The sequence below is a fragment of the Carlito syrichta genome, unplaced genomic scaffold (genome assembly GCF_000164805.1).
Source record: "Carlito syrichta isolate Samal-C Ts95f unplaced genomic scaffold, Tarsius_syrichta-2.0.1 Scaffold311830, whole genome shotgun sequence".
Classification (NCBI taxonomy): Eukaryota; Metazoa; Chordata; class Mammalia; order Primates; family Tarsiidae; genus Carlito; species Carlito syrichta.
The window spans coordinates 368,003-377,496 of NW_007255926.1; the positions used below are offsets into that span (position 1 = coordinate 368,003).

At 39.5% G+C, this 9,494-nt stretch overlaps 1 protein-coding gene across 2 annotated transcripts in view; it reads left to right on the forward strand.

Annotated features, from left to right (window-relative positions):
* CRIM1 (cysteine rich transmembrane BMP regulator 1) overlaps nucleotides 1-9,494 on the forward strand; it is a 209,302-nt gene that overhangs the window by 148,891 nt on the left and 50,917 nt on the right. For both annotated transcript variants that reach the window (XM_021718099.1, XM_021718100.1), the window contains exon 8: nucleotides 3,677-3,805. In XM_021718099.1, the coding sequence (XP_021573774.1) occupies nucleotides 3,677-3,805 (129 nt within the window). The remainder of the gene's footprint in view (nucleotides 1-3,676; nucleotides 3,806-9,494) is intronic.

Consider the following 9,494-nt stretch of genomic DNA (forward strand, 5'->3'; position numbering starts at 1 on the left):
TACAGCCATGCGCTACCACACCCGGCTGATTTTTCGATTTTATTGTAGAGATGAGGTCTCGCTGCCCAGGCGGGTCTCGAACCCGCGGGCTCATGCAATCCACTCACCTCAGCCTCCCAAAGGTGTGGGATTACAGGCTGAGCCACCGAGCCCGGCTCAATGTTGATTTTAAATGCTTTGGTTCAGGTGTACATAGTGCTTCACTTTGAAGTTAATTACTTAGAATAAGAAATTGAATCTCAGTTGTCTCACAGTGCTTTTTTTCTTAAAAAACTGCTTGATGTTAAGAATGGGACTAGTTCTGAGACTACAACTGATCCTATTACTAACAAACTCTCAGATATATTTAGTGATCCAGTCAGATTTTTTTTCCTAGGGCACATACATATATAAAAATAGATCATTTATAGACTAATAGATCATATTTTTGTTGTAATGTTGTTTTCACAGAACTCTAACCACTGGAAATAAGGCCATGGTAGGAAATGGAGGACTAAGGTGTTGGGAGAATGATGAAAGGTGATAGAATGTAACTTATGACTTCAGTTGAAATGTTTTGAGACAATTAGTTGCCTGCTAATGTATCTATTACAAATCAACAGTTATTCCAGTGATTTAGGATAACAGGAGTAAGGACCAAAGAAATGTGTCACCACCCCCAAAAAGTTTTTGAAATTTGTTCCAGTTTGTAGCTGACTAGGAAAGCAATATGCATTTGTTAAATATGATGAAACAAGATATCGAGCATTTAAATGCCTTTTTAAAAAACTTAGGCTTCTGTCTATGCTTAATATATCACAGTGAATTTTGTTGTGCCCAGCCCAGTCTAAATTGGAGAAATAGAATAGTTCCACAGTAAATTGACAATTTTTATGAATAAATTATTTTGTTGAGTTTTTCTGTGTTTTAATATTAAATATTGAAGGTGTCAAATTTTGAAATGTCCCACTTTCTTCCATTTAATGGAGGCAGTAAATACTTCTTGCTTGCTACCACATTGTCTGAGGCCTGCAAGGCTTCTTGTAGGACTTGTTTTAACGAAAATATTTAACATGCACATTGCAGGGTGAGCATATATGGAACAGCCCCTTGATGCATTTTTTCTCATTTGTTCAAGTGAACAAAAGCTGTTCTGCTGAATGTTTTAGGCAAACATATTGAACATATTTCCTCTTGGAGAAATGTGTGTTAGACTTGCATCTGTGATTGTATACCTAACTGACAAAGCTATTTGGATAAAATATGGGACTGCTCAGGTTGGTGTGGTGGTTCTGATCTTCCCACAGTCCGGTCCATTTTTTCCCTTTACTTTCTAGCCACAGATTGCAACCCTAATCCCATACATTAATCATAATATATATCACAAAACAGTACATATATCACTAATGAGAGAAAATATTAGAGAGACAAAAGGTCATCTTTGTAAAAGATAGATGATGCATTCTCTTAAATTCTTAAAATTCACTGAAAGTCAAATTTCATACCACCCTATGATTATTATGCATTTTTCATTGTCAGTTTAGTCTTCTTATATATATTTTCTCCATATTGTATTTTCTGAAGGCACAAGTTTCTCATAAACATCACATCTAAACATGAGCACAGAATACATGGTTTTGGTCTATATAGATATGCTCAAGACATTTCTCTACCTGTAAGCCATCCACTAAAGCGGTACGTAGAGACTTCAGAATTTGTCCCTAATCCTTGGTCTAAACTGTAGAACATGGAGCTCTGTCCTCACTGGGATAACCGTGGTGGGTTTACTTAAGCCTGAAATATGTATTCTGTGGTTTGTCTTATATTTGTGGTTAAAGTAATTTTGACAAAACGTTGGCAGTCTTGTGGCTGAAGGCTGGAACAGAATGACTATTCTGAGAGGCTAATGAAGTGTAATGACAGAGAAAACTAATAGACTTGAATACTGAGGATGTTTACAGTACATTTTAAGACAATGTTGGAAAGCAGCAATACCATATCTAGTTCAGTGTGTCTTAAACTCGCCTAAACCTTAACTACTTTTTGATGCTTACAGTTTTCTGTTAGAAAGAATACTTTAGTCACAGAAGGAAATTAGACATTTTATAGCAGTGGAAAGTTTATATAAAAATTTCAGGAAGACGTTCTTCAGGCTGTAATGTTGTTGTAAAAACAGAGACTGTGCTTTGCCCACCTCATCCATATTTTTGCAGGGAGAGTGCTGACCAAAGCATCTCTTTCAATAAGTCGTCATTGCCTGCTACCTGGGAGGGGTTGAATCACTGTCCCCTTTTAGCAGATGGATAAAAATGTAGACCTCTTGATCTTAGCAGTGGCAGTTAAAACACTTATTTTGACCTCTCTCCCATGGTAGCAGGAGATGAAACTTGAGAAGACAGTGTGGCCTAATGGATGGCGTGTTGGGCAGGAAGTCAGGAGCCTCTGTTGTGTTCTATTCCCAGCCTGCCGCCGGGTTGCTATGTAAACTCAGATAAGCCAGTTCCTGCACCTGTGAGAACATGGGTAGAGACATTCTGTGCTTAGCTCCCTCACAATGATGTGCGAAACCACTTACATTGAAGAAGTTCGTAGTGTATTTTGGTTGAAAAGATGCGTCAAAATGTCATTGTGCACTCTTGGCTAACATCGTTCCTACAACCTGGCATTATGTAAACTCTCCCTCATCTATGCACAAAGAAGCAGTGACCGTGACAACGGGCTTTGTATTGCACAGACGTTCAGAGTGAGACTCTGGAGTCAGACTGCCAGGGTTTGAATCTCGAGTCCACCACTTACAACTGCTGTGACTGCGGGCAGGTCATTGTGCTTGGTTTCCTTATCTGTAAAATAGGATGATTGACAGCACCCACCCCACTGGAGTGTGGCGAAGCTGGAAGGTGCTTATGAGCAACACCGTAAATGTTATACGGACACATACTATTTGTGATGTACATGTGTGGAGTTACTGTTATTGCCCAGAGCAATTCATCATGAACGTGGCGGGGAAGGTAAAAGATCACCTCTGGTCTTGGTTTCTTCTCTGACTCTCTTTCCAGCATGGCTGCTCACTCTCTTTCCCCAACACATGGTTCTCCCCTGCCTCTCCCACAAGCCTCTGGGCCCCAAGGATAAGCTCTTAGGTATCTGTCATATCATCTGACATCAGTGAGGGAGTGTCACATAAAAGATCAAAGAAATCCAGGTGTTTAAAACTCGTCTCAAAAACTGATTTATTCATTTGGGGAAAAAAATGTGATAACAGATTTTGCAAGTACTGCAGAATGGGAGTGAGATCATTGCCAGCCGGCAGTTGTGTCCTGATTATTATGAAAAATAAACTCTGAAAACATCGGGAAGAAATAGAACAGTTAGTAGTTTAAATGGCGTTCACTCTACCCTCTCTTGTCTGCTTTCAGTAGTGGTGAACACCAGAGAAGGATTGGGGTGAGGGCACCCAAAAAAGGCATCCGTTGCTCGAACACAAAGAAGTAGGACACATGCACATTTTCAAAAATCTGAATAAAAATACTTCTGTTTCAGGGGTTAAAGACATGACTAGGGTATAAAAGGTTAGGGTTTGATGAAAATTATTGATTAGACTTTCGTAATTTACTCTGGTGTGGGATTTCAAAGATTGAATAGCATCTAAGAGGTAATCATATGTTTCATTGATTCTTTTCTCTCTTATTATTATTAGAACCAACCTACATCACAATTGATCCACCTGCGTGTGGGGAGTTATCAAACTGCACTCTGACCGAGAAGGACTGCATTTATGGTTTCAAACTTGATCACAATGGTTGTCGAACGTGTCAGTGCAAAAACAGTGAGTAGACGGAAGTCTGTGTTCTTTTCTGAGACCCAATATGATGCTGACAGCGTGTGCATTAATGTCATTGAATGTCTTTGTCACTCTCGTTCAGACATTCCCTTGACAACCTGAAAGAAGTGGGGGAGCGTTGTGTTTAACACAAACAAACACCAGTCATTAGGGGGAAAAGAGCTGTTGCTTTCTTATTTTGGCTTTTTCATCTTATTGTATTCAGAGGCTCCTAGATATCGGTTGCATCGGAAGTGCAGCCCTGAGTGACTTTGGAGTGCACCCTCCCAGCCACTCAGAAAGCTCTCCCTAGAGCACCCCTTCCAGGGTCATCCAGTGACAAGGAGGTCTCCCACACATACAGTGTCACATCCGCTTATGGCAGCTGTAATCCTTAGAATATGCTTCACTTTGTTGCCCTTCGTTCTGCCTCCAGAGATTCCATTCACATCTCTGGGCCCTGACCTCTGAAATGACATAGAGCATATTATATTTCTTTCTTCCAGGAAAAAAAAAATGCCTAATATGTTTAAAACTATTTTGAGGGCCGGGCATGGTGGCTCATGCCTCTAATCCCAACACTTTGGGAGACCAAGGTGAGAGAGGTCAGGAGTTTGAGACCAGCCTAGGCAACATAGTGAGACCTCATTTCTACCACACACAAAAAAAATTGTTTAAAAATTAGTGGGGCATGGTCATGTGCACCTGTAGTCTCAGCTGCTCAAGAGGCTGAGGTGAGAGAATTGCATGATCACTCCATTGCACTCCAGCCTGAACACCAAATGAGGACCCTTTCTCAAAAACAAACAAACAAACAAAAAGATTTTGAATTCCTCTGATTCTTCTACCAGAATAAATATCCTCAGTCCCCTTGGCCATTCCTCAGGTTTCATGATTTCTAGAATATTCTTGGTCTTTTCTATCTTCTGACACACAATGTCATTATCCTTACATACATGTAAGGATATCCTTACGTGCATACATATATCCTTACATACATACATACATCCTTACATACATACATGCCAGAAACAAATGAAATATTCCAGAATTTGGTCTGACTGGCACAGTGCTATTTATTATGTAGTTTAAGTTTGCCTTTGCTCTGCATGTTGTTGGCTATTATTGAGTTTACAAGCTGCTAGAAACATTAAGTGCTTTTTATATCACCTGCTTGTAGGTGGTTTTCATCTGTTCTATATTTGACTGATTTTTTTTTTTTTGGAATGTAAATGCAGGGCCAAAGTTAACAAATTATCCTGATGGTTTTAAACCATTTTCTAACTAGTTGGGATATTTTTGAATCTTGATAATGTGGTCTTATACGTTATGCCTCCCAGCGTATATAACATAAGCACAACTTAGATCACCTCCTCTAAGTTGCTGACTTGAAATAAAACTGTACAGAACCAAGGACAAAGGCCTGCAGTACTAAAGACCTTCCTGCAGAACAACGTTGAACATAATCTTCATTCCTTGAGTGGAGTTATTTAGCTAACAACATGTCAGCTCTGTCTCCACAAGGTCATCTTGAAACACTTGGCCTGTACCTTGTCTGAAATCAAAATACATTGTATTATAGCATTCCTTTGCTGGGAACCCTATTTTTAAAATAGACTGAAATGGGATGGGAGAGCTGGCTTGTTTCTCCTGAAATAATGCTTTTTTCCTTAATGTCACAAGTCTTGTGTTTAACAATTCTTTCTGAAGAATTTTCAGTTGTGAATGTCAAGTTGTGTAGCTTTTAGAATCCTTTGACTCTCTTGAATTGACAGTTGTCCTATTTTCTGAAATCTTTTTCCATTCTCTTCGATGTCTCCCAAACATAGTGACTCTATAATAAGCAGGTTCTCCATGGGCCTCTGGGTATAATTACTGTGATCTCAGAGCCCTGGACTTCTTGTAGATAGATGCTCAATTTCTGATTTAGCAATTATCTCAGGCTTAACATTCCTCTTAAAATCTGTCGTATGTCATTTTCTTTTGAAAACTATTTTTGATAAGAAGATGCAAAACTGAGAAAAACTGTTTTCTCAGTTACGTGTTATGCTATCTGCACCGTGGAGTTAGTGCTGAAACAAACCTTCTAGAACACTTGCCCTGTTTATAGTCATTACCATCTTTAAGTTTCCTACAAGCTTCCACCCATCTGGGGCTATCCTGCCTTCCTACCCTTGATTCATTTCAGGGAAGGGCCCCTCCCCATTGCACACCCATCTGCCTTTTACACCTCCCTTTGGAAAGCCAAGTTCACCAGAGAGTTGCCATGGCAGCCCACATTTATGCAAATGGCCAACCTTGTTTTTTTTAAAACCATGGTCATTGGTAAGTATGTCATGAAGAGTTTATACTTCACTCCTTCTAATGCCTCCTGAGCTACACATCCTTTCTTAACATGAGATCATACCTAAATTTTTTTCTGAACTATTAAAAAGTCTACCAAATACAAATTTTATTGTGCCCAGTCACGTCACCACCCCTATCACCTGGTTATGAAATTTTAAGACTCTGGTCACTTCACGAGGAACCATTCATCGTTAGGTAAAGAAGAAATTTCCCTCAGTCGTCATGGAGGCAAGTCAAAAGAAATCACTGACTTTTGGCAAATCAAGGCTGTTGGGAAGGTCCTTGTCCACCTCTTTGAGTTAGTGTGGCATTCTGGCTTTTTGAAAAGACACATGAGTGTGTCATCATTTCATCCACACTTAGGAAGAAGTAAAGACAGGGCAGTTGCGTTTTGTTTAATTTTTTTTTCATATACATCTTTATTAGTCACTCATTATTTGCAAATGTTGCCTATTTCCTTTTCTCACCCTTCTCTTCTTCCTTCACCTGATATACACAGAGCACCTGCCAAGTTCTGGGTATTCCACCCACGTGTGAAACCACAAAGACCAATAAAGTATAAGCCACTCCTTATAGAAGACAAAGCACCTCCTATAACTGAAACGCTAATAAAATATCGCTATTTTAAATCCAACATTGTGACTTACAAAGTAAATCCTTTCAGAGGAAGCTTTGGTCCTCCAAGAAAACCCGGGCTTATGATCTTGACATTACTGACCCTCGTTCCAGGGTCATGCCCGGTGCTTAGCAGATACTGGCTGAGGGAATGAGCAGAGCCTGCTGGATCAGAGAGGCATTTGGACATCGTTCTTGCCTGGGATCTCCCTTGGAGGTCTTGCCATTCTGACCATACATCCATCCTGTCGCACTGAGATTCTTGACTTGAGTTAGTGTCACCGTCCCGCTCACTGCCACCCCACACCTAAGACACACACATGGTTGGAATTTGCCAATTTGTCCATATCATGCTGACATCCAGGCAGGTGGCATCCTGCTCTCACCTCCTCTCCTGTTAACAGTCCCAGTTATTTGACAGCTTTGGAAGCCATACCTGTGGGAGACGAGTTCAACCGAGTTGTCAGGTCCTGGGTCATCAGATTCTCTGATTGTATGGGGCTCTCCTCTCAGAGTGTGGCATCTGGGTGACGAGGACAAGTTGCTTTACATCTCTGGGCAGCTGTATCCTCATCTGTAAAGGGCAAATAGCAGTACCTAGCTAGTGGGTTGCTTGGAATAAATGAATGAATGCAAAGCTCATTTCAGTGCCTGACATACGGGAGCTGTTTACTCTGTCACGGTTTTGTAACGTCTTTTCTGAGTCAACCCAGGCACACGCGCGCATGTGGGATGTCCCTGGCAGCCCCCTCTCTGTTCTGACATCAATCTTCCTCAGTCCTTCCTGCCCTCTGAGTACATGCACACAAGCAACTTTCCCTTTACTTTTTTATTCTCTTTCCCCTTCCTGATTTTAGAAACAAGGAACGTTTCTTGTAGAAAAAATATGGAATAATATGTTCTTTTCTTCTGTTCTAGCTATTGTATTATTAGTTATCTTGTCCACAGTTCTCCCTTACATAATTTTTCTGCATTTCATCAAAACCTTTCTCACATACAATAATCCTAGGCATTGATACCTAAGTCTTCTCTTAGGGATTAGACCCAGTTCCATTGACTTCAAGACTTCTTAAAACAAGCCAACACCACAAAAATATCTCTCCTCTCTTCCCTGATTTGTTGTTCGTTTATTCACACCTTCTTTTGTTCATCTAGCATTTGTCAAGTGCCTATTACACACCAGGTGCTAGAGAGATAAAAGATTAAAAATGGTCCTTACCCTTGACCGATACTGATAATATGTTGGCAATATCGGTAATATATTAATATGTTGTAATGATTTAATGAAATATAGCATATTATATACAGTCACATTAGGATTGAAATCAAAGCCCTGTAGAAACGTGTCCTTCAAAAGTATATGACAAAGGATTCTTTGAACATATTGTAATTTTGACCTGTAATAAATAACATTCTTGTAACACTGCTAAGCAAAGTGATGCATCAAGGGTATACAGAGAGTTGAAATTATCCCTGATTCGGTTCCTCAACGACAAGTGAGAATAAAGAAAATAAATATGCTAGGAAATGTTTAAGAAAGCATGATAGCAACAAAAATCAAAACTAAAAATGTTTTTAAATGATTTAAAGCTATTAGTAACCTAACGCTTTATTGATGCAAGCTGTTAATAAGAGTACCTTTTAGCAGAATGTTTGTTGCTGTCTAACAGACATAATCCATTTCAGTTTACAGCATAAGCTGTATTAAATGGCATCAATCTTTGGCATCTTCGTGTCCGCATCTTTAAATCAAGAGGGTTTGGTCAGATTATTTGTGACTTTTCTTCCAGTTTTAACATTCTTTACTTCTAGGAATTAATAATGCTTTTATCTAGAAACGGATGCAGATATGTTAAATTAATGGAAACAGGGAAGAAAGAGCCTTCATATTTTCCATGAAATATGTATCTGCATCAAGAATCCCAAGAAGGTTGCAGCATCAAATATAGAGAGGCAGTCTTCTTGCTTTCTTATATTGTCTTTCTAAACTAACACCTATCAGGGTCAGGGGCAGGACTTCTTGCAGTGTTGTATCTATCTCTTTATTTGCTCTCAGGAGCTTCATGGCCATTCTTTTTACTGACAGTAAGTTGATAGGGATTGCCAGTATCCAAAAGTTTGAAGTACAGAAAGTTCTCACTTAATGTACTCTGTGGATTCTTAGAGACTATGATTTTAAGCAAAATGATGGATAACAAAACCAATTTTACAATAGGCTAATTGATATAAACAAGTTAAGTTTCTACAGCATATCTGTGTCATAAAAACATTGCCAAACTTCTAAACAAAGACCCAAAACACTTGTGAGATTAAAAATTGAAGTGTGTGAGCTCTGCATACATTTAAGAAAGATTAATACAAACAACTAAGATAATGAGCTTCAGTGAGTGACAGTGGTCATAGTGAGTGGGTTAAGCCAAGAAATAAACATTTGCAGAACAAAAATTGTCAGGAGCAAACCCTGCCACCATGCAGCTCAAACACAAACAGTAACCAACATGGCGGGTCCCTGAAAGCTTTTGTCCTGCATGGTATATTGTCCATTTGTATGATTGCTGTCTACTTTACACACTTGTATTTTACAGTATTGTATATCCATTCATTCATTCATTTTCCAACCACTTACTCCAGGTCACAGGTGGCCAGAGCGCATCCCTGCAGCTCAGCAAGGTGGGCTCTGATCTAGACAGGGTACCCTTCCATCACAGGGCACACTTTATACACACACATACAC